The 26,646-nt window shown below is 41.2% G+C and overlaps 1 protein-coding gene across 9 annotated transcripts in view; it reads right to left on the reverse strand.

Annotated features, from left to right (window-relative positions):
• Window positions 1-26,646, reverse strand: part of LOC119746309 (A-kinase anchor protein 13-like) — a 135,106-nt gene that overhangs the window by 45,615 nt on the left and 62,845 nt on the right. For 8 of the 9 annotated variants that reach the window (XM_038223184.1, XM_038223182.1, XM_038223180.1 and 5 more), the window contains 6 exons: window positions 18,372-18,410; window positions 12,909-13,103; window positions 12,020-12,173; window positions 10,433-10,585; window positions 9,547-9,656; window positions 6,636-6,709 (listed from right to left, as the gene is read on the reverse strand). In XM_038223184.1, coding sequence (XP_038079112.1) covers window positions 6,636-6,709; window positions 9,547-9,656; window positions 10,433-10,585; window positions 12,020-12,173; window positions 12,909-13,103; window positions 18,372-18,410 — 725 coding nt within the window. The remainder of the gene's footprint in view (window positions 1-6,635; window positions 6,710-9,546; window positions 9,657-10,432; window positions 10,586-12,019; window positions 12,174-12,908; window positions 13,104-18,371; window positions 18,411-26,646) is intronic. The other variant, XM_038223181.1, reaches the window with a different exon arrangement.

A 26,646-nucleotide genomic window follows, 5' to 3' on the forward strand; every position in this document is an offset into this window, starting at 1 on the left:
TCTTTTCGAACCGTGGACGAAAAATACCAGAGAACCAAAGAGAACAATATCGTCCACGATTCCCAGCATATGTCCGCGATTGGGGTCGTGTACAAAACCAATGGGAGTCTTCCTAAAAAGAGTACAAACAAAAGAGGGACAATAGGACGTCCACGATCGACGGTGAACACACGTTTGCGTGTGTATCCTTCAAATGCCTGTGTATCCTTCAAATGCCTGTGTATCCACATGGGAACAAATATGGACTCTGTTACACATGGAGAGTTGGGGGAGACCACTGGGAGGGACGATCCAGCGCACTGCAAAGGGCGCCTCAGCACTATCATGCAAAGAGGCCATGGGTTTGTGCACATTTAGAACAAAATTAGTTGGCATACTACCGTGCCATACGCACAGGAAGCAGAGCCTGCACGCAATGTGACTCTCCCACTGGGGCTCTCATGCACAGCGTGCCAGTTCTTGCACGTGGAAGAACTGGCATGATCCAGTTTGAACACAAAGGATCCAAGAATCGTCGGGATTTTTCAGGATTTTTCAGTGGGAGGGGGGGGGGGGAGACCTCTTTTGATGCTAGATGGCGCTCTTTTTTAAAATCAATTTATTCGCATTTCATAAAGCCATGCGGTTCAGGGAAGTCAAAAATAGTCATCTAGATTCCTCTTCGTTTTGAATAACTCAAACAATTTAATCCATGAGTATGAGTACAAATACAATTCCGTGATTATGATTACGAGTACAGTTTCACGAGTACGAAAAGTGTGAGTAATTTTCCATGAGTTCTAGTAGATTTGAGTACACACATTCAGAAGCACTTTTTGACAGACTCGCCATCAAACATATGCAAAAGTCTACCAAACAATAAACAATGGGTTCTTCCTGCATATGCCTCTTCAAAAAATTACAATTCCAACTGGAGAACAACTTCATGAGTACGAGTACAGATACAAGTACTTTTCCACGAGCACGAGTACAAGTACCGGTACGAGAACAGGCAATTTTAGTCTTGCGAATACAAGTACAAAGTATACGAGTACGAGTACTGGAACACTGTTAAGAGGTATTACAAACGTCATAATGCACTTGGCAGATTTCCACTCTAATGAAAATGGGTTCCTTGGCTTGCCTAGTCAGACGTGAAATGTTTCAGCCGTTGCTTGGCAAGCTCGGGGTGAATGTTGCTGAATATAGGACAAGACCTAATGAAAGGAAATACACTCCTTCCTGTCTGATTAGGCGAAACTAACATAGTAATGACCACGCAAGCGGTGACTAGCACCAAAAAAAACCATGGCTGCCGTCAGCACAAGTTATGTAAATGTTTGGATACAAAATATGGTAACTACACAGGGTTTTTCCAATTGGGAAAGAATGTTGCAATCTGACGCCACTTCATTGGTTGTGTACAAAGTTTATGCAGAGTCAAGAAAATTTTGCAAGTATTTCCTAACAAAATTGGAAATGTTTCTCAGTCCCAGATTCATGTCTTAACATCATTTTTGCAATGACTGACCTTCATTAAGATGATATATGAAGAAAAAAGTGGCGTCAGGTTGCAACATTCTTTCCCCCAATTGTTCTAAAACGAACGTCTGTAAGTATGTCAAACCTAAAAGTTCATGGCTTACATTGTAGCCTGTAGAATAACCATGAAACATTTTCACTCTCATCTGTTTCAGTTTTTGATTATTTGACAGTTTTTGCTCGCTTTTCCAACAAATTAATTACTGTCCTCAAGAGCAGATAACAAGCTGACATAAGCGATTTGAACCATTTTTCCTTCTGCCCAAACTGTTTTCTCTGGAGTTTCTAATATGATAAAGATGAGGATATGGATATTATGGATTACAATATTGATCAATCTGAGCAGGCTATCACATTCATTCATGGAGGCTGGAGGCCCCTGCAATGGCGTAAGCATTGTGCCATCGATTGTACAAAGCAACTGGATTCTCTGAATAGCACATGTAGCTGGCATGCCATTGGAGGGGGCCTTGTAAGTGTGCAGTGATAACGTACTCTGCTCGGTCTATCTGTACATTTATGACCTATGCAACGGCAACTCTACGGCACATTTGAGAAAACAAGGTTTTCAAATTCGCCATGTATGGGCGGCCAAATATACCAACATGCCAGCTTTCTGAAAAGCAGTGAATAAATCTGTGTTCTGTGTGTATTTTCCTGGTTGTCTAAACTTGCCTTTGGTAAGCAGCAGGTGGGTAGTTCCTTGTCGACAAAAGTCGCTCATGGTAAGGAAAGGGTTAAATTAGATCCATCTCCGTACATGGATAGCAAATGGTGCTTCCGGACCAAATTTGTCAGAGCTCTAGTAGGAGGGATGCACCATGTGTACTAGCTCACGGGCGTACGACGCGAAGTACGCAGGATGAAGTTTATTCTAAAATGAGCAGTGGCATTTTTGCATAAGCCTCAGATCCCGACGGCAAGGTGTTCATGAGTGCCTCCCAGTGAGCACCTCCAACTTTCTCCTTGTGACCATTTAGAGGGCACTTGTGCATGGAGCCTATAGCAGCTTACGCAGTAATAAATGACATTTGTTAGAAATATATCCGTTTTTGATTTATAGGAATAAAAACATGTTAACAGACCTCTTTAAGTTAGAATATTTCAATTAGGCACAAACCACGGTAGATTCTTATGGGTAAGATTAAAGACACTACTTGCTTACCCTACACGGACTTTCGTATGGTATCCATTGCGACTAAAACAATCCAGGCTGTACTCAGGAAGAACTCTGCAAGTCACACGCTGTCAAGTACAATATTCACACTGTACGCTCACATCAGCCAATGTCACTGAAAGTAGGCTGGGTAACAAATGAACGCAAGTTTTTGTGTTCACCACACTACTTATTCACTCACACCATCTGGAAAGATCACAAGTAACTTCCAAGCAGGCACATATTCTAAACAATCCACGGGGCATACATGGAGATGTATGTCGTGTCTCCGAATGAGAAACAGGAGTGCTTTGCGTTGAGTGATCAACTTCTTGATGACTTTTAACTCTTGGTGTCTGCTCTCCGAAGATCCAGCTGTAATTTGGACCAGATCTGGGGAACGGAAGTGCCGTTTAGCAGCACCATCGGGCGAAGTACCCCGTGTACCAACCAACACCACGTTTCCTACACGCACACACACATACACATGGTGACACATCACCCAGGAATCAGGCTGGGAAGGAGGGGGGGGGGTGGCTGGGGAAGTTCCTCGATCGGATGAGCTCAACGACAACTTTAGAGCTGAATAGAACGTTTACATGTGAATCCTGCAGTGTCACTCTTGAAAGACGACAATCTCTGCCGCGGCTCGAAGCAGTGATCTCCGAGAGGGGTCTGGCTTGTATCAAGGTTCATGAGAGACTTGTCCAAGTCAACCCATGAGTCATCTGGAAAGGCAACCTGCGACTAAACGAAGAGAGTCTACAGAGCATCTAGTGCCAGACTAGAGGAGTATGCATCGTGTATTATTACTTACAATTACTGGAGACACTAGGCTGCCCTCGGGTCGACCTTGCAACAACACGGAAGAGGCGGCGACTGACTTTTCAGGATCAAGCTGCGCCTGAGCTATGACCGTCTGAATGTGCACACACCTGTAGGGTCTTCACGTGAACGTCAGTCACTGTCGGCAATGCATTCAAATGTCCCTCCCAGCGGTCTCCCCCAACTCTCCCTTTGTAACCGTTGAGGGGGTACATGGGCAGGGAGTCGGTAGTGATTTTTAGCTGCAAAGGCTTGGCATAATTGTACATAAAATTCTGGAGCCAAAAGCGACCCTCTTTTTATGCCAAATGTTCGTTATAACAATATCAGGGACGAGATTGTCAATTTAAAAAAAAAGTCTGAAAATTGGATGAAAGGTCTGAAAAACTGTATAATGGTGTATTCGTTTGTATTCATATTCTGTTTGTATGTGATTGTACGTTGTTTTTGATTATTTTTTGTGGATTTGTTCTTGCCTTTTAAACTGTTTTTCACACACGGGGTGTTTAATTTCATGTTTTTAATCATGATGGTTAATAATACATTGAATTGAATTGAAAGATGCATTTCTTTCTATACTGATAACATCTTTCTCTCAGACTCAAAAAGTCCGATTTCAGACAAAAGCCTGAAGCATCTCAAGCCTGCAATATTCATATTGGCATTCTTATGTATACTTCAATGGACACTATAGTGTTGATGTTAGGTGAGGCAATTCGCTCAACCCCATTATTTTCAGTTATTTGTTATTTTTTCATTTTTTTTGTTAATACCCAAGTTAGAATGATCAGAACATTAAGTGATGCCGTCTCTGATTGTGAAACTAATAAAAAAGCAGGCCAGCAAGTTTAGCCATCATTTTCCAATAAGCAGGATTTGGACAACACGGTACAGGGGACTGATGCAAGTCTACTAGTTATAAATAACCGGCCTCTGACTTGGGCCGGAGGGGACTGATTGCAAGTTTACTTGCTATAAATAACCGGTCTCTGAATTGAAGTGGTTTCCTGCAGTCGACCAGCTGGTGCAGCCAGATGTCTGAAGCGGGTTTTGATGTATTTTTGTCGTGTCTGGGTTCAGGCTCAGAAGCAAGATAAGTCAACCTACATGTAATGAAGCTGCACACAATTCTATTCAACTGATTCGGAAAGGCTACAAAATTGGTACAATGAACTGCAGCAGTAATGTGATGGAACTAAAAATCGGTTGTCGCCGTTTGCATGGAGACTTGACTTACTGCTTAAACATGTTATTGTATGGGTACATGAAACAAGCGGCACCAGACTCATGCACACTTGGTGAAGTCAACTATCTTCAGTCTCCTGACGATGACTAGAGCAGGCTAGTCGAAACGTTGAGACCAAAGACAAGTTTGTTTAGAACTTACAGCAGGACTGTTCTTATCAGAACAAAAAAAAAAACTACTTAGCAAAGTTGATAATAAGCAGGACAAGTTCTTTTTCAGAACTAATATCTTCTAAGCAGTAGTTATTACCACATGGTGTCACCGCAAACCGAAACGATACACTTGGTGTAGCTGCTACAAGACATACATGATACAAGATGTACACAAATAGGCCAGCTTCATAAAGCTGCTCCCAGACCAGTGTGAAGTCACAAGTGACAGTCAGTCAGTTTTGTAGGTAAATAGTCAAGTCACAAGTAACAGTTAGTCGGGGAGTCAGTCAGTCAGTCAGTGAGTGAGGTACTAAGAGGACTCTAGGCTGGTCCTCTCGCGAATCTTTTTTCCCACACGACATCCGCTTTCCATCTTCTGATTGGTCCATTACATGCATAACTAATGCCTTGTTCTCCATGACACAAACCCAAGATAGGCTTTACGTCTTGTGAGAAATGCTCCTTCATCACTTTACTCATTTAAAAGGTAAAATGAGAAGAAGTGAAAAACGCTCACTGAGATTTGAACTCGTATCACCTGATTAGAAGTCGGGACTTCTTTCAACCTGTCCGCGAATGAGCTGCCAATCAGTGGTGGTTTAAACACTATTATACCTTGTTATATAACTTATTCTCTAATTTCCCTGGACATCATGAATATGCATAACGCAGAGAAAGTGCCCTCTTTTGATATTGTCCGATCTCGAAAAGAAATTTCGCGGCCCTCTCTGGGACCAACAAAAAGGTAGGGTAACAAACACACAAAATCAGAAACATGGTCATTAAAATGGACCCCACAAATGGAGAGTTATGAATCAGTATAGATGATTTCAACAATTCTGAGTAGTTTTTGCCCAGCCCCTACATCCAGGAATCGTACATTTTCACGCAAAGAAAACTTCCAACAGAGGCGCTATCGATGTAAAATCTCAATTTCTAAAACAAACAAAACTACAGTGACTTGTAGTGAATGTCAGTGACTTTTTAAGGCATTTACAATCTAAGGTTTTTTAGTTCAAAAGGACTGATAGAATTCTGACTTGTTTCCTGAGGCATGATTCCTGCAGACCTCTACCTCTTCAGACTCCTGAAGTTAATTTTGTAAAGTTTCCTTTTTAAGCAGGGGGAATTACAAGTTAACCCATTAGCACTTGTATTACATTGTATAACACTGTATTACATTGTATAACACTGTATTACATTGTATTACATTGTACCACACTGCATGAAACCATAGAGAGCTGGGCGGTTAGTGGCGGTGTCACATGAAAATCCGACTCCTATGAAAATCGGACCCCTTTTCCCTTTTATTGGTTAATCCCTCTCACGTGACCGGTCACTTTCCTAATTATCATACTTACGCATGCGCAATATTACCAATGAGTCCGATTTTCATAGAAACGTAAATTCACGCTACAGCGGTATAAGGTGTAACAGGCAGGGTACTTCGGGGCAGTACAGGGACTAATATGTCAATTGCTGTCAGTGAGTTCCATGTTTATCTTAAAAATAAAACCTATACATTAAAACCTATACGAATTTTCTGACAATTCGCCTGAATTTTCTGACTTCCCACAATCGCCATGTTACGCAAAGAGGTTAATGGATAGTCGCTTGAACAACACAGACTGCACAGATTCTTCCCAATGGGACAGCTATAAAGGACAGTCACTGCCTGGCCGCAAGACCTGAATGACGTCAGTTGATACCACAACGTGCGTCATTTGTCACTTACCTCGGTGATGTCTGGAGACTCCGTCCATGGCTCGGGGACCCTCGAGTCGATGGGCGATGACGTGGCACTCGGACCTGCCAAAGAGAGAAGGGAGGGGAGCAAAGAGTTGGGTTAGATGAGCATATTCTAACCAGAAAAAAATACAGCAAATGGTTTTAACAAGTTCAAGTTAGGCCGAGTGGAAAGGCTGCCTTATGATTGCAAAATGAAAGCGCTACACTGAAGTCCTTCATAGTTTTGTCGAGTCCATCACAAGTCCTCACAAGTTACTCAACCAAACTGTGACAAAAGCAGTCCTTCCTCCCCGGTTTCTAATGACTAGTCCCGTGAAAGGATCTGTGATGGACTCGACTTCAACACTGGTCCTGCAGGCTTCAATTGCATTAATCATGTTATCACTGACCATGCTAAACACAACAAAATCCAACGAGGAAATGTTTTCATTTAGACTGTGACTTAATAACAACAGAGATTTCATCTAATACCCTTGCATAGATCAGGACTACTTCATTTATTGTACATTCCATCCTTCCTTTGGAGGGGCGGGGGGGGGGGGGGGGGGGGTGGGAGGAGGGTAAACCCATTTTTGGCGTGGAAAGGAAATTTGATATACATGTAAATTGGAAACAAACTCCTAAAAACAAACAGAATAGTTTCCACAGAGGTGGCTAAAGCCTAAAGCAAACAGAATCTCAACTTCTGGAATTTACATCATGGCAACTGGTTGCAATCAGTAACATGTTTTAACCCATTAGCAACTGTACTACATTTAACAATTGTTGACTGCTGTGATGTGGAATATGACGTTTTGAACACCCGAGGGGTTCGTCTCGGGTGCTTTACGCCCCTCTGGTGTTCAAAACGTCATATCCAACATCACACGGCAGTCAACAATTATTTGTTATACCTCTGTCTTGGATTCTTTGGATTTGATGTAAAACTCACGAAAACAAACAGCAGTAAACACAACAATCATGACGATCGAACGTCAACTCACATGCATGTCGCGTGCTCGGAACAGCTGATTGTCTGCTAGTTCACTGCTCCCACTCATGTGTGAAAATATGGTGAAAATAGCGTGGGTACCAACGATACAAGCGTTTCACACCGTACAATGTACGTACCGTACGTACAAAGCCAGGGAGTGTGCCAGGACTTTTTATAAACTTAACACGTGATTGTTCTAGGCCAATGAAAATACAGTATTCAAGACAGAGGTATAACAATGTATTATATTGTATATAAACCTTGATGAATCCACAAAGCCACAGAGTGCTGGGGCCGTTTGGGGCGGTTTGGGCTGTATAAGGAGTAACAGGCGGGGCACTTTGGGGGAGGTACAAGGACTAACAACTTAATGTTTATAACATTTGGCAGTATTAGCAGCCAAATGCTTTTGTGTCAGTGTTTAAAGAAGACAGCTTGACGTCATACACAGCAATGACAGCTTAATACCGGATGTGGACTGCAATGGTGCACGCCATTTCCTGCCTGTTATTTCTCTTGGCTATTGTCCAAGAAATATGAGTATGTTTTTGTAAGCATTTGGTACTCAGCACAAATGCAGAGTAACAGCATTCACATTTATGGTAGAGGATCAGACCAAAAACTGCTCAGACATAATGCACTAGAAGAACGTCAGATTCCATCACTAACTTAAATATGCATGTACAGACGAAAGGTTGACGAAACACAACCTTTTTGTTTGGCCAATTAAGATCAGACCATATCCCATGTTCAAACTAAATTTGTTGTCTCCACTTGTGTGCCATTAGTTTACTGAACAGTATTGTTGTGCAAACCCGACCCGAAAGCAAAACCGACCCAACCCGAAACCGACTTCTGGTTGGGTCGGTTCAGTTTTTCCATCATATCAGTCGGGTCGGGTGAGTTTCGGTTTTGTGTTTGCAATTTTCAGGTTGGGTCGCTTCGGTAAACCTATCTGTGAAAAACCCGAAATAAAGCATCATATCAGTCGGGTCGGGTGAGTTTCGGTTTTGTGTTTTCGTGTCAGGTCGGTTTCGGTTAACCCATCTGTGATAAACCCGAAATAAACCGAAACAGTTTTGAAATTCACATGGTGGAATAATACTGCAGTTACTGTGCCCCGCTACGACCGACGTCAACCCACAGAGTGAATGTGCACGTGGTTTGCAGTCTATCACGCACAGTCTATAACGTGTATGTCCACCAGTAGGTCACGTCATGAGTCTTCACCGTACCATATGGTATGAAGAGACACAGATGCCCAAGCCAGATATTCAGGTTTTTTCGGGTCGGTTTGGTTTTGGGTTGGTTCGGATCAGTTTTTACTTGAATTTTTGTTGGGTCGGGTCGGATCGGGTTGGGTTCGGATTCGGTTTATATCTTTAATGTTTCGGTTCGGTTTGGCCTGGTCGTCAACCTGACCCAATGCACAACATTACTGTACAGTTTCGGATTTTGACAGATTCAAATAGTTTCCAAACAAAAAATAACAAGGAAGTAAAAGTTAAGGAGCCAAGCTGTAAAAACTCAATAGGTTTATGTGGGCAATCACACATGCGACTCTCCAATGCCACTCTGAATGTTCAAGTCGTCTGCGTCATATGCATGTGCACACGTCAGAGTTTTGTGCACGGATAGTCAGACTTGAATCACAGCTGTCATTGGTCAAACACCACGGGGGGGGGGGGGGGGGGGGCCTTAATGAATTGGTCTATAGATTCTTGATTGGTCATCAAAGAGGCCCATAGACTTTTAGAATGCTGCCACCATTTCAGTCATGTTCCCTGTATCCAATCACAGTACTGAATGATAATGTGTTTTGTGCAAAAAGGAACCAGACTATTTTTCCTTCAAGCCAAGCTTTGTTCAAGTTGATTTGAATGGGACAAAATCAAGCTGGCCGCATCATGATAATTGTTTATACCTTGACCTGGTGAGAGTTCCACCGATTGTTTCGATGACTTTGGAGTCAGAATTTCTTTGGCATCGTGGAATTCCTCCTCGCTGTTCACGTCCAGATGACCCATGCTTTTACTGCAGGATTAATTGTTCAAAATATATATCATTAATAATATTTCATTTCTGAGTATATAATTAATAATCACTACAAATGTGACCCAACTCAACAAAGCGAAGATGGGAGAAGCGTAAACAACTTAGATTAAAATTTAATCTTTTACCATGGTTTGACTAAGGTTCATCCAATTCAACCTAGTCAACAATGGTTTAGACAAGTCTGTTCAACTATCAAGCCTACCAAAGTTGGTTGCATCACTGGTAATCAACAGCTATGCCTATTAATGCAATGCACAGCAGGGAACCAGGCATGAGAAGTTTCACGATAACATGTGACTGATTTTTTTAACTCATGCTGTTCAAATTTTGCTATTGGCATGTAGACACAGGGATGAGATTGTCAATTTAAAAGAAAGTCTGAAAATTGGATAAAAGGTCTAAAAGATACCTTTCTTTACACATTGATAATGTTTTCTTTCAGATTCAATTGGTCTGATTTCCGACAAAAGTCTGAAAAATCTCATGCCTTGTAGGCATTAGTTACATCATTGACTGGTCAACTACAGTGTTGTGGTACTCGTACTCGGTACTTGTACTCAAGTACAACTCGACTAATTTTTTAGAATACTAGCATTTGCACTCATACACGAATATCAAAATACTCGTACTCAAACTCACGGTACCCAAAGGTATTCCCTCAGAAACTGAGAATTTGGAATATTGTAAGAGCAGCATAACACACAGTAATAAATAATTAAAATAAAGAGGAATCTTTGAGAGGGGCATTTCTTTACCTTCTTAAGGCCAAACTCAGGGGTAACCCATCAGATTCTTGGGATTCCTCGGAGGGGCTAATGATGACCTCATCGGTAGGTCCCCAGCTGTGCCGACGCACCCTCTGAGGGTCCTCTATGTCCAGTAGGTCCTCCGACGAATCATCTGGAGAACTAGAAAAGAGACAAGAGTTGGAGAGAGGAGAAAATCAGGGAGGATGGGACCTCGAGGTCATCGCTGCAAACTGATTGCATGTTTAAATTTAATCTTTTACCATAGTGGTCTGAAAGGTAAAACACCCTCCAGACATCAAATCTATCTGTATTCAAACCTAGGTCATATGTACAGCTAGAAGCCCAAGTTGCAACCCGACGCCACTTTTTTCTTCAGATATCATCTCAATGAAGGTCAGTCATTGCAAAAATGATGATAAGACATGAATCTGGGACTGAGAAACATTTCCAATTTGTTAGGAAATACTTAAAAAAATTTCCATAGACTCTGTACACAACCGCTGAAGTGGCATCAGGTTGCATCATTTTTTCCGGAATCTTTGCTTTTAACAAGACAAGGCAAGCCTAGCAAAGCTTGTCTCAGAGCACACAAAATTGTTGTTCAATTCGCTGGAATAGTTGTGACATCACTCGGAGGTCAACTCGGTGCAACCATGGTTATTGGTTCAAGCGCACTGCAACGGCCCAGTGAGCACCATGGTTTCGCTTTGGCTGTTGTGAATCCATTTCACAATGGGCTTGATTCTCCTCTTTGAACCAAAACAAAAAGATGTAAAACTACTGTCTGCGCTCGTACGTGTTAAACGTATGTGAAATTTGTGGTTATAGAATGCACATGTACCGTTGTCAATGAAGTAAGCCTAACTTGGGTGAGGGTGACGTCACACTTTCTCAGCATATTGATTCAGAGTGGCTAAAAAGATTGTAGAATAAGCTGTAGTGGTAACGCGATAGAAATAAAAAATTGACTTTTGCTGTTTGTATGGAGACTTGACCTATTGCTAACACATTTGCCACGAAAGTACACTGTACATGAAACAAACGGCACCAGAGTTTTTCTTCAGGTTGCAGGTGCCTAAATAAGTAAAACAGTACGTTTTTTGTACAAAAAAACCTAAAGAAGTAAAGCAGTACGTTTTGTGTACAAAAAAAACCCAACATCTGGTAGCACCCCTTTAACAGAAATTGACAAAATGGGGAACCGCTAACATAAGGCTGTATAGCTCAGTTGGTACAGCACTGGCACAATATTCCGGAGGTTGCATGTTCAAACCCCACTCCTACCAGTTTCTTTTGTTCAATTCTATAACTAGAACAATCGTAAAGCCCGGTTCATACTCGGCACGAAAGTGAAAGCGAAAGCGAATTTGTGAAGTCGAGGCAAGTATTCGCGCTACAAATTCGTTAAAGTTGAACATATTTCAACTCGGGCGAATTTCGCAGCGAATGTTTCATGACGTCAAACTCACTTCGCATTCGCATTTGTGTGAAGTATGAACCGGGCTTCAGAATAATAAAATTGAATTTGTTGGACAGCACGGACGGCACATCTTTAAGAACTCTTCAAATGGTCAATTCAGAGCCTGCGTTTACCTGCTTCCATTTAACCTTGACGGCGACACTTGACCCGAGGTGACGTCCTCCGACCTGCCAGGGTCGCTGCTCACACTGACGTCATTCACGTGGATCCTGACAGACTGTGTGGCGGACCCTTCCCCTGCTGATGGGACCTCCTCGAAAACTGGAGCTAAGAATGTGAAAACATGCCAATAATTTGTTAACTGTTGGGAAAAATTTTCATGACAATTTAAACTCATTAGCCCTAATGACTCCATAAAACTATAGAGTGATGGGGCGGTTTTGGATGGTTTGGAAGGAGTAACAGGCAGGTCAGTTTGGGGCGCTACAGGGACTTGTGGGCATTTCAACGTTATAGAATTTGGAACTTTGATTCTGGAAATTTTTCCCCCTGAATTTTCGAATCGGGAATATCAGTTTTACTGAGCCAAGTTTGGCCAGTTAAAATAACCACTACACTCACAAAAAGGAAAGGAGAGAAGGTTTCCTTGACTGTCCACACTGGAATTATAATGTGAAAAGTAACCATGGTCTTGGTGATTTTTACCCCCAATATATCCAGTGCGAACATAGCTTTGTTCAGGTTTAAAGACAAAATTGGAGACTGAAATCGCAGGAATTTGGATTTTGTTTCAACGGTTGGTAAAATCTGTGAACAGGTTTGGAATTGTTTTAACCCTAACTCCCTTGGCATTTTGCATCTTTCCTAAAACCTCCAAAAACTTCCGATTTGTAGGAAAATCAAAGACACATGCTTTGTACATAAACTTTCAAGTCGCATGCAAAGTAATAATGTCCGGGCTCATCAACTTTGCTGAAACTGACAAAATCCTCTGAAAACTACAAATGAATTTTGAAGGATTCGGGAGGGTAACGGTTGAAGAGTCAAACAGCACATCCATACCCGAGGCGTTTTCTGAAAATTCGTTCATCAGAGAGGCCGCCTCGTGGGCCACTGGAGGGCTGTCGTCATGGGCCCGGGGTAGGGATCGGGCCTGGGCTTCCTCGTCTGGTTCCTCCACTTCTTCCTCTTGCTCAGCCTCCTCGTCGCTTTGGAGGTAGCGGGTACCAGCGGCCGCTTCCTCCCTCATTGGAATGTCTGTGTGGGACCATCCAAGAAATGGGAAAAAAATATTCAAATTGGGTTTTGGTCTTCACAACGAAGTTTCATGAGCACTGTATACTCAGTGCTGTCCAAGCGCTTGGGAGAAAAAATTCACAGGCTTACTCAGGTAGGACTTGAACCCATGACCTCCTGCTTACTAGAGTGGACGTCTTACCACTCAACCACCAGGCACGCAGGGATCAGTTGGTTGGTTTGAATCCAATATAACAGGGGTACCGCAACCTTTTAATTGCAAAAATGGTTGCTAAACTGTTGTAAGGACAGTTCATGCTCGCATTACAAGTGAACGCAAGTTGAAATTCATGACATCAATGCAAAGTATTCGCTCAGTGAATTTGCATTATTGAAACGTGTACGAACTCTGGCAAATTTCGGTACGAATGTGATGTCAAATTTCCATGACATTTGCACAGATCTTCATGCAACGCTTTTGGATTGCTTCTTTACATTGGCTATGGATAGCACCACGTCATGGTGCTTTGACCACTCACAGCTGTGGTCGATGGCCAACATGCATGACCAAAAGTCTGACATGCATGCACATGTGTGACGGGAACATGCAGTGTGGCATTGGGGAGGTGTGCATGTTTGTCCACATGTGCAGTGGGCGGGGACAAGTGGGCGGGGACAAGTAGGCGGGGACAAGTAGGCGGGGACAAGTAGGCGGGGACAAATGGGCAGGGCTTAATGGACAGATCTATTGTTTGACTGATACAGACCCTGTTTCGTAAAACTTTGGAGGTGAGCGTTGAAGTAAATAACACTTATGTACAAAGGGTGATGTTTCTGCACACTTTTACTGAGGACTAATTTTCGAAATATTGATATATTTCATGAAAAGTGCGTTTCGATCTCTTTATATTCCCGAAAGGTCATCATAACATAAGGCACGAAAATGGCAATTTCTCAATAAAACTGTGACTCATCTGACAGCCATAATGCTACCAAAAACTGATACTGCTTTCTCATAACTACATTATACATGTACTTATCAATGTTCTGAAAGCACTGGATCTAGATCTAATGTGCTAATGTTAGAGACTAGTACCTTGTAGTCTTAGGTTGAGGACATGCTCAGAACTATAGCTTACCATAGCTCAACTAACTTCGCTTGAACAAAGGATGCTTGGACTACTCTAGTCAACTATTTGGAACCGGACCACAGGGCACCGTTCCATCACTGATAACCAATAGCGCCGTGCATTATAAAGTGCAACGGGGAGCCAGGATCGTTTGATGACGTTTTGACCGTGGTTTGACTAGAGGCATTCGCACATTGCTATGAGTGCGCAGGCGTAAGTTACATCACAAATCAACCACTAGTCGACTAATGGTCATTACCCGAACCTGCTCATTGAGGGGGGCCACCACGGTCATGCGCATGTAAGCATGCATTCTTAAATTTAAGGTGCGCATGAATTTGGGCAGTTGTAACCGCGGCCCCTGTGCAAGCAGGGTGACACTTCAATGATGTTGTTGTGATTTCCAGATAAGTCCTATTGATGCTTTCAATGCGTTACAATAGACCTGAATCATAATGGAATCACGTTTTGTTTACACAAAGTGTGATGATACTATGATTCAGGTCTGTTAAGTACCTTGTTGACAGCAAAACTTAACAATTCCAACAAGATCAGGGAAGCATTTGTGAAAATTGAAACCCGTCTTTGATTAAAAAAAAAAAAAAAACCCAAAACCGCAAAAGTGACGTAACAAATTTCTAAAAAAAATATATAAATAAAGCAAAATTGATGGAATGATTTTTTTTCAATAACACCATAAAAGATTTTGGCCATTCAGAATTTGGCTGTGTTTTGTTATTAGCTGTAGTAAATATTGACAGCATCTTTTTTCTTGCGTAGGCATGACAAGCTATCAGACAGCAGTCGCGTATGATCAATACGCAAAGTATGACCTCCCCCGAAAAAAAACATTGTTGAGACTGAAAACATTAACAGTCATGCTGCAAATGTATGCGTGCTTGTGCAATCACATACTTCACTCACTTACTGGAGAGAAAAAAGAAGATAGGTGGGAAAAATCAATTGCAACTTTCAAATGCCAATTTTATTAGATTAACGCGGCTTGCCGGTCTGAAATGTTGAGAACGCGAGACCACGAATGTGATCATGTGCAACTGACGGCGTCTCTTGGGCCATGTCCTCTGTGGAATGCGTGGATAGCCAGGTGGGACAGGTAGGTGGGAAATTAACTGCAAGATTTATGGTTCATGCAAGAATTTTGTTTTAATTTTTTTTAAAAACCTTTAGAGGGAAAACTTTCTTCTACAGAACCGTTTACTTTTGGAGCATTTTTTTTGGGTTAAATTGTTTTTAATTGCTCAAAATCTCAAGTGGGGTGTATAACTAACTTGTTCAAGTTTCAGTTCAATAGATGCTCTAAATGTTAAGAATACAGGGAAAATCTAAGTACAACTTTTTGGACCCGAGTCCACCGCTAACACTTGCCATTCAAAAGAGGCTGTTTGATATTTTGAACTGCATTCTCTTGTTATGTGTACTACTCCAAATCAGCATTCAGGACATGATTCTCATTCAGTCGGTTTGAGTATGTGACATCGAGGTCCCAGTGGATGGGTACTCCTCCCAGTACTTAAACGAGTGTCGTATAATATGAAAAAGATGTGCCTGTGGGCGCAGTTTTTTAAACCACTTTCAGTGGTTGTTTTCTTGCTAACGTTACCATTTCATAATAATAATTTCAAAGGTTATTTGATACCAGTTCTATTTCGCCTTGAGCAACATTTGTCATTAAAACTTTGAATCAAAGCTTTTTTGGAAAAAAAAAAATGTAATTGCTAACCACAAGTCCCAGAGCCACTTAAAAGACAGATACTTCAAGAAATTAGTAAAAAAAGAGAAATCATCATTGGAAGTGCTATAAGGATAAAAATATTGCTCTGTTACTATTCATCTTCTGTTACTTTTGACCTGACTTGTTATTCAACTTGTTATCGACTTTCTATTCGAATTGTAATTGACTTGGTCACATGACAACTGTGATGATCACCTGACTACAACTGTGATGGTCACATGACAACTCTAGATCCCAGTATAATAGAAAAAATATTGCATGTTTTACACCACTCAATTCATAAGCCCAACGACGTTTTTGTGCAAAGGATCCCCGTAGACCGTTTAACCAATTACTTCTTGTACCTCCCCAGACTGCCAGCCTGGAACCCCCTGTACTGCCCAAGACTACCCCAGCACTCTATATGGTTCTATGGCTCCACCAATGAATACATACAATGTATTAAAATACAATGTAGCACAGGAGTTTAATCTGTTCAACGCCATAGACAGCCTTATGTAAACAGCCCCCTCTTGTGAGCAGTGCAACATATTTTATTCAAGCAATTGTGGATATTCATGCATTGTGCTGGTTCGGCTGGCTTATTTTTTAAGCTTAAGCCAACATAGCTTTTGTTTTTAAACGTAAGTCCCGTTAGCATTGGACTTTTTTGAAGTAAAACAAACGGAGACTGTAGTCATTGTTATGGGGCCTTTTTTCATTGTTAAGTTAAACCAAATCAAGTCCACTTCGGACAGCCGGTAAACTTCCCAAATTGTCGACTGTCGATTGTAAGTTCTATATGCTCCGCAGCGGTAAGCTTTATAGGGCCAACCGGGTAGCGCAAGAATTACGTACATTGTTATTGCAGGCCTACAAACATTCTGTATGTGAGATTTTAACATATTTCTGCTGTGTTCTGCGATATTATTTGGCACGTTTTTCCACGACCACATCCGGTGTCAGGTAAAAGAGGTCAATCGCAGGGTGCCCTCGTAAGATTCTGCGGTAAACTTTACGCAACAAATGACTACCTGCGTTAACTTCCAAAGTTAATTCAAGCGCGGACACACGGTAGAATATTAAACCACAATTGCATGTTAACAATTACTCACAGTATCTTTTTTTACCAAATTAAGTCCACTGGCGGAGATGTAGCCAGAATCAAAAAGAAGTTTTGAAAACTAGCCACGAGTTGCTTTGAATTATTCGGTCTTTTGAATTATTTATGGTGTCTGGTGATGGCATGATATTTGAGCATCAAAAAATTTGTGACAAATGTGGACAAATGAAGGCACATAAATGCATGGTTTTATGGATGGCAGTGCTGCCTTGCGTGCAATGGAGTACAGCATTTTTCCCTTCACGTATGCAGTTATACCAATCTTTGACTCAATGCAACATACTTCTGAAGCTTTCCTACAGATGTCATTCTCCTTTATGTTGAAAAAAACTTCTACAAAATCTATGCTGGCAAAACAAGGTCATAAATGTTTATTCAAACTACATGTAGTTAGTTCAGCTCTCTACAACAGCCATTCAAAATTTTAGTTTGGATCTAGTTCCTAATTCTGAACTAATTCCTAAATTTCTGAATAATTCCTAAAAACCAACAAGCAAGGACCTTTTTAAAATGATACTTTTTTAGTGTCCTGCTGTTTGGCTTGACTATGTAGCAACTATGTGGCGATTGTGTAGTTACGGGCCCTCTTTCATTTTGGAGTATTTTTACCATTCCAAAATTTCCAAAATTTCCATTCGTATGCATTTTCTCAGTTGATACCATGCAAATCAACGCCGTGTTGCGTTCTCTCTGTACACATGCCGTGCATTGCAGTGATCACCATCTTTATTTCTGTGTTGCATTTCATTGTCGTCTTCGTAGTTTTGTCCCAAAAGATACCTTTCAAAGATTTAAACCATGCCCTCTATCCACTTTTAAAGATTGCTAACTAGTTTGGTGAGACCAATATCCCTAAAAGTGGTTTTCTTTCCCTTATAGGAACGGGGCCAACTACACAATCACCAACTATGTCATACCAGGCCTATGGCATTACTAGAATATTACTTGCACAGTTGGAATATAGAAATCTATTGCCTTCCACTTAGGGCACTATAACGCTTAACTACCTGTACTTGCAATGAAACATCTGTTGGGAGTGCAGCCTTGTGTTAAAGACAATTGGCTCTTTGCTCACCATCACTACATGTATATTGCTAAAAAAAAAAAAGCATGGATGCATTTGCGAAACAAAGACTTTTTCAGTTCCAAAGCTAAATTTGCAAGCTTCTTGCAAGTAGAGCCTCCTTTTCCCGTGGGCGCATGATACCGTGGGGCATTGTCGGTGCTAAAGCTATGGGTCATGATGCTAAGTGTAACAATGGTGTGCAAGATTAAAATGTTGAACGTCAAGAACGTCAGTTTACCTAACATGTGCATATATGGAGGCGGAGTCAACACAATTCCTATCGTGAGAGAATGAAAACAATCAACAAGATTAGTCAACATTATTTACCGTTTGTTCCTGATGGTATAATTTTCTTGAATACAGCATTATTCAAAACCATTAAAACTTTAACCTTCAGTAAAGTGGCGAATGCAGGGCTTGTTCACAACCTTTTTAGGGGTTGGGAAAATAGAGTTGCCTCAATCCCTTTGCTTGTTCTTTCTGTTGATTTCCCACAAAAGGAGAACATAGTTGCTCCAAGACCAGACAAACCTAGTACAGCTGGTCACGGTTTGGACTGAGAGGTCTAGGTAGCCATCCGAGTCAAATTTTTGGTCAAGATGAGGGTTATGTAAGTCTTAAGTGACAGTCAGTCAGTGAGTCAGTGAGTCAGTCACTGAGATAGGTACATGTACATGGAGACTGGAGGCTGGCCCTCTGGGACCAGCGATGTCATTTTTTGACCAAGGTGAGACTTATGCAAGTCTAATTCACAAGTGACAATCAGTCAGTCCATGGACAGTCAGTCAGTCACTGATGGTGCGTTCAAGTAGCTCAACTGGATCGACTCGGGTATAGACAGCTGGGCTAGCCACGAAAGCCGGGCTAATCGAACACTCCGGCGCAGGCCATCACGATCCTCACGTGACGTCCATAGCCGTGGCCGCAGCCACTGACAAAACGCACTGCTTTTTCAGTCAAATGCAAAACTCAAAAAAGTTGGGCTGGAAGTTTAGCCTCAAAAGTCGCAATGAACTCTAATGATTACCTTTAGGCCTACAGACTTCAAATATAATTAATTTTTAAGTCCACTTCACATTTCCGCTGTCCTGCCGCCATATTTGTCCATTTCTTGGAATAAATAACGCATGCGTGTGACATATTTCCACCACTGACTCTGCTCCACGAGCAGGGTCTGTAGTGGCTGACCCGGGTGAGCCCCGAGAATGACGTCAGAGCTAATCAAACGACACGGAGCTGACCTGTGTCGACCCTGGTGAGCTTAACAGACGCACCCTGAGATAGGTACACAGATACTGGAGGCTGGCCCTCTCGGACCAGCGAAGTCAAATTTTTGGCAAGGGTAGGGAAAATGACTTTACTAGTACATTAGTACATGTTTAGGCCTATTAAACATGAAGAAATCTCACCATTTGCAAAAGTTTGGTTAAAAGAATTTTCTTTAGCAAGAAATAATGGCGAATTATAAGGGACATCTTTACAATTTAATATTTTTTTTATCTTTCTAAAAAAAAAAAACAAGGTCAAGGGTAGAGAGATGGAGGAAACTTGACGAGTACTTCAACTTACCAGTCCTCAAATAAAAAAGTCATTTTGCCTCAGCAGGTCACGTTTCAGATCACAGTATAAAATGGAAAGGCGTTCATTTACATGTAATAATAACATTGATTAAATTCAGGCTGGCCAATACTGTTTATACACGTACATGTAGGTTACTCTTCTTAAGCCAATAAAGTATGCAGGGCAATAAATGCCACTGATTTAGAGTCCATAATATGAATCCTACTGACCCTTAAGTTCAGTGGAAATTTTACGACCCGTGAAAAATATCCCCCAGGAAGTCACGGTCAGCCCCGTAAAACTGACCTGCGGTCACACATTAAGGCCATTGATGACCGCTCACCGAGGCCGAAATTGTCTTCAACAAAAGGGGTTTGAAAATCATTACAAGACGACGTTAAATTTGTGAAGTTTTATGAAAAACGTGAGGCAATCCAACAAAATGAGTTTAAAGTCAATGCAGCTGGGCTACTCTTCAGTAATAGGCCCCAATCTTGCATAAAACCGAAAGGAACTGCCAATGTTTTCACCCACAAAAGTTCCAATTTATCAGGATATCAAATTGAGTGATTTTTAAAAAGAAGCACTAAATTTACTCTTTCTTTGGACTAAAAAATATTATTAACCGACAAAAGTCTGATGCATTTTATTTTTGTATTTCTTGGTGTTTTTTTTAAAGATATCTACTGTTCTCAGTATTTCTTGACGGGGGGGTGGGGGGGGGAGGGTGACGAGAAGTGGCCTTGATAAAAAAATTATCAGTGTTTGACATGATAACTGTTATCTTTTCCAAGGTTTTATTTTTCTTTGGTGATTGATGGGTTAAAATGAATATAATTTTTTCACTCTCTCTCTTAATTTTTTTTATTAAGTTTTTTCCTTTCTTTCTTGTCAAAACACTACAGCTAACGGCAAGCGAGAGTGGACTGACGAATCATTCCCACTTCTCATTTGGCAATTATCCACGCAACGATGGCCCCTTACTGACAGATTCCCGCAGAAAGGGGGAAAAAAAAAAATATTCAGCTCACTCATAAAAATTCAGCTCGCTGATCACGCGCTCTCAAGCGACAGGCCATGCGGAAGACATCGAGATGAGACGATGTGTTAAATTTGTATAATTGGCGGCCGGGGCGCTGCGTACCTCCGGGCCAGCTGGGAGCGAGTGACTTCAATGCTGGCTGTATAAGTGTGACTTCGGGGGACGGGGGACGGGGGACAGGGGATGGGGGGGGGGGGGGGGTGATAATGCTTATAGAAATGGGATTTAAAATCTCACGGCTGATTCAGGAGGATTTAGATGGGATAACATATCAAATTTTTGTGAACTTCCATTTCTCACTTGAGTTGCTTCCAAGGATTTTCCTCTCTTGTTTTTTTTTTTTTTTGGGGGGGGGGTGGGGGAGGGAGGGATATATGGATGTAGGGGAGAGGGGAGAGGGGTAGGGGAAGGGGATGGTAATTGTTATATAAATATGATTTGAAATCTCATCCAGCTGATGAACAGGGTGGTGAAAAAAGAACGAAACCCACTTTTGACAGCAATTTTCACCTACTTGTTTAACATACATGTATTTCAAAAATTCAATTTAATGGTATTAAAATATTGATCTTTATTACATAAGTGACGAAAAAATGATTGCAAATGCATATTTTGTCTCTGAGGTATGGTAGTTTAAAAATTTCATGTGCCAAACCTGTTTGTCTACGGACGACTTTATTCCATCTGCTTGACTGAGTGCCTGAGTTTGATTTCAAGACAAAAAAACTAGACTAGACTTACACGTGGACAACAGTGATTTTGGTGACTTGTATTCAAATTAACATAATAACACTATTCTTGCGAATTATTTTTTAAAGATTTTTTCACTACATATGGTTGAAGAGCTATCCAGTTCATTATTGTGATGTCAGTTTAAACCATGCCCACTGGCCATTAAGTAGCATTGGAATCATTGGAACCGGAAGTTAACGCAACTTGAGTGTTTATCCAATGAATGCTAGTAATCAGTGGTGCACGCCCGTATACAACGTTTTTAATAACGAACCGGATACTTCACTGCATTATGAAGGAAAAAAAAAACAGTTCAAATAAGTTAAGTACGCAGGTTATCATTCCTGTCAAAAGTGGGTTTCCTTCTTTTTGCACAACCCTGAAGGAGGATTTAAATAACAAATACATACATGTATCTGTCTGTAATCTTTTTGTATTTCTCCTAAACACTCTTGTGAGGAGGGGGAGGGGGAAGGGTGGGGGTGGTTGGGGGGGGGTGGGAGTAGGTGAAGGGAGAGGAGTGGGTCGGGAGGGGGGAAAGTATGGTTGAATGTATGTTGATTTGAACAGGATCTAACATCCCATACCTAAACTGAGAAGAATCGGATCTGACAACAAATTCTTCTAGGATCTTTCCCTCATCCTATAGTATCCTCCAAGGATATTCTATTCCTGGAGAGAGAGAGAGAGGGGGGGGGGGGGGGAGAGAAGAGGGGTCGAAATCCAAATGTCAAACATTGATTGCTTCTGTTGTGCACACATGCAGGCGCGTCAACGGAGACAATGTGGGCCCTGCATTTAACAGTCCAATTGACCTGTCACGCTGTGCGCTGTGTTAAAAGACCCTTAAGCGCACGTGACGCGTTCTCACCTCTGGAAAGGTTACCTGCCAATTCAAGCTGTCATTACTGCTCATTGTTTAACTAACCTATTTTTGCAAAATTTGCAGTGATACAATGTACATGTTGGACATGTACATATTGAGACATTGCGACACAGCAGTTCAGTCTATTGACTGAAGCCAGGGCCCAATTTCATAGAGCTGCTTAAGCACAAAGTTTGCTTAAGCACGAAACAACATTGCTTAGTAAAATTAGGTTACCGGCCAAAACTCCATGCGTGCGATGTATATTGCTTGTGACTGGTATTTAGCGGTTGTTTACTTAGCATAACAATCGCATGGAGTTTTGGCCGGTAACCTGATTTTATTAAGCAAGATGTTTTTGTGCTTAAGCAAATTTTGTGCTTAAGCAGCTCTTTGAAATTGGCCCCAGATTGGTATTCCAACTGCGCATGTGCATAGCAAGTTTCGAAGATTTTTACGTCGGGATTAATGTGGCAGATAAATGCACATGAGTCTATGGGGACGAGGTAACCGAATCTACATTCTGCAAAAGACGATAGAAACTTTCATGTTTCATGACACACATGTACACAAATCATAAATGCACTTCACTGTCCAAACTTTTTAAACTTTTGTGCTTACTTCAGAACAAAACAATGTCTTTAATTGTTTCTGGTACCCACTGTGATTTTGCACTCGTACAACAAATTTATTTTATCCAGAAAGGACAATCGGCTTATTGACTTGGCATATAACATGTAATGATCCCTTAGCTATTTTACAGTTTTTTAAGATGGTCCCTTCATGCACTATATGCTGGCTCAGAAAGCATTAAAAAACACCATAAGGTTTTCCTTACACCGTCCCTCTGAAATTAACATGATGTGAAAGTGCAATGACATAGTGAGGCAGCATCGTGATATGCACACCAACACAATACAATACTGGACAAGGTATAGTGGTGCACCGAATAGAACGATAAATGTGAATAAAATCTTTGAAATTAATTCTCAAAAGTATCCATCTGCAGTACTTTTGCTGACCTTTTCGGACAAATGGATTGGACTTTTTTGCCTTGCCTTATATATTTGTATTTTATTGCCGTGGTATATCAGTGGGCGTACCGGTACCCTATGTAGAAATATTTTCAAAGAACAAATTTTTGGGCTCACAATTTGAACAGAATTTAATGCCTAAAGTGAAGAATGTGTGCCTTGAATGACATGGAACATTTTAAATTGAAAAAAAAAGTGCACTTCATAAAAAACTTATCACCCCAAAAAGGATGCCTCATGGCTTTCACACATTGGAGAGGAACAGATTTTGTTGGGAAAAAAAAAGATATGTTCTTGTTCATGTTCTGAACTCTGCAAGGCACTCTTGGTATTTCTTCCGATCCCAAACAGGAGTTTCAAATTGTGACTAAACATTGATGGCGCCAGCCAAACAAAACAAAACAAAAACCCAAAAAATACGACTATGGAGGACTTAAAGATTCTTAGACAAAATATGCGTTTCAAGACAAAAAGTTCAGTGTATCATTAAAATCATTCACTCTGTCGTCGACAAAAACATGATTAAAAAGTATCCCCCATGTTTCTAATTTGACGTCTGATCCTCCCACAATCAATAAGGAAGGTTGCCTGGGATTTTATTCCGAAGCATCCCCGGCCGTGCTTCACTCCATGAACACGGACGATCATATTGCTCCCCCCGGGGATGTTTACGACCAATCCCCACCCTCGATTGATCCGGGGACTGGGGGAAAGCAGATCACAAAAGCGATGGACTACGTGGAAAGACTTTCTGAGGGTTTACGCAGAGAGAGTCTGCGAGGGTTTGTCGTTATTGAGACGAACGGGATAGAGACTTCGGAATGGGGTCACCGTGAGCTTGGAGTTGGATGCAGTGCACTTTTTAGACATGTTTTATTATTACTTGCTGCGTTTTCATGACAATTTCTCTCCTGTTGCCATTTTTTTTAGTTTTAAGCTGAAGAGTCAATTTGTTTAAAGGTAACACACAACATTTGCTTTTGCTGTAATTTTCAGAAATGGACAGATTTGGGAGTTAGTATTTTATAGCCAGAATTTTGTTTTGTTTTGTTTATTTCAACAATCCAACTGAAGTTCACTAACATACACGGATCGCTGATATAAAAACAAGGTGATCCGCGGATCGCTCGTGTCGCCTTTTTTCGCGGTCGATCCCTATAATGTAGGTTTTGTGTTCCTAAAAAAAGTCAAATTTTGTGCATTTTAGTGCAATGACCTCAAGGGACCCCTGGATGACCTTTGACCTCCAACTTCGGAAGAGTTGTCATGAACCCCCCCCCCCCCCACCCAAGGATCACTCCATCCAAGTTACATCAAAATCCATCAAATTCTGTAAACAAAGAAACATTTTGAAAAAGATTTGAACAATGACCTCTACATGACCTCTACATGACCTTTGACCTTGGTAATCCGATGAAGAATTGTTTCTTCCCACTCAAATCCATGAAAGCATGTAGAAGTTATACATTTTTTTTCCAAAAACTTAACCTAAACTTTAACATACATGCAGAATACTATTTTGTATTGGCCCAAAGCGAGACGTAAAATCTAGCGGATAAAGCCTACGGCCTATAAGGAATAATGCAAATGTAGGAATGAGCAGGTAAGAGAGAGCCCGAAGTGGACGACAGTCATACGGGGATACGTGGATATAGAATTTAGGACTGGTAAGTATCCCCCAAAACTCCGTTTAGGTGACACACACAAGAATGACGGACCGAACTTCTGAAGTTCTGGGAAATCTCCCAGCTGGTTACCACATGCGGAGATAGCTTTCTTTACACTGTACATGTAATTCAGGGGTGAGATTGGGGGAAAGTCGCAAAAGCCCCACAGCAACGTAGGGTCTACATGTATGCCCATCTCTTTTGTTCTTTATAAACATTTATTGGTAAAAACACCTTTACGGTAAAACCTCAGGAATTCCAGATTACAACAGGGATTCTTATAAAAAATCCCCAAATCATGAGAAATCCAGAAAATTCCCACTCCTGACATTTCCATGTAATTGTTCAAAGGAACAGGATGCATATTTATGGATCTGGTATTGTATATAGAATTCTAAAAAAAAAAGAAGCTAAGGGAGCATACAAACAGTCATTTGTATGTAAATACCATTTTGACCACTAACTCAATGCAATCTTCTCTCCGGTAACCTTTTCTCAGCTTGTGTGGAATTTGCAGCTTAGTCAAATTGGCCGACTGGATTTCAACATCGGTTCTTCTCACGGAGAAAAATGAGGGAAATTCCTTTTTCTTTTTGAACATGTTTTAAAATCTAAAAAAAAACACCCCACAATTTGTTTCTTGAAGGATTCCCCCCCCCAATCTGAATGTGAATGGGTGACATTTACTGAGTTGTATTAGGAAATCTGCATGGGATAAGCGTAGGTTTAGTGTGTGGTTTTTTTTTTGGGGGGGGGGGGGGTGTTTGTGTGTGTGTCTCTCCCCCCTTCCCCCTCCTTTTCCATGTACCCATTCATGGCAAGTTGGGGACAGCTGCATAGAAAAGTGTGGTCTTTTGACAGAATTTGCTTTGCTTGATGGAGATTTTTGTCTTTGTTTTAAGCACTTTATCATCTCCGGCCTCCCTTAATGGCAGGCTGGGCTTTTAAAGCTAATTTTCTTGGAAGATAACTCCTCTTCCCTAAACTAAAAAAAAGAAAGTCAAATCCCCCCCCCCCAAAAAAAAAAAATGAGGGATTTCTTTTCAATCCTCATGTGAATGGTTGGGAGATTTTTTTCGCTAGGAAATCTCCATGGGATAAGCATAGCTTTAGGTTTTTCCCCTTTTTTGGGCGATTTTTTTAGTGTTACTGTTCAGGACAGCTACAAGTAAATGTGTACGCGTGTTCAGGGGCTTAGGTACCGGTACATGTATTTTTGAGATTTTTTTTTTCCCCCAGAATTTTTTTTGTAAAGCACTTTCTCAGGGACATGCCCTCCCTAAAAGGCAGGCTGGGCTTTTATTAGCCAATTTTCTAGGAAGAACTTCTGATCCGATGACAAATGTGATGTTAGAGAAGAAGAAGGGGAAAAAAATGAATTACTACTCATCCATGCCTTGGGAATAACTGCACTTTGAGAGGGTAATTATTTCCTTCTATACCATTTCACCGTTCCGTTCAACTCTGTATTCTAATGTGATTCAACTCTTCTGTGAACTACATTTGGGCAATTCCAGCATTAAATAAGGTGTAATGTCCGTCATGGAACCAATAACCATGATATCTAATTAATGATTCGGAGCAATGATCCAGAACTCCTAGTTTGTAATCTC

Source organism: Patiria miniata, unplaced genomic scaffold, assembly GCF_015706575.1.
Source record: "Patiria miniata isolate m_02_andy unplaced genomic scaffold, ASM1570657v1 HiC_scaffold_7, whole genome shotgun sequence".
In the NCBI taxonomy this organism is placed as follows: domain Eukaryota; kingdom Metazoa; phylum Echinodermata; class Asteroidea; order Valvatida; family Asterinidae; genus Patiria; species Patiria miniata.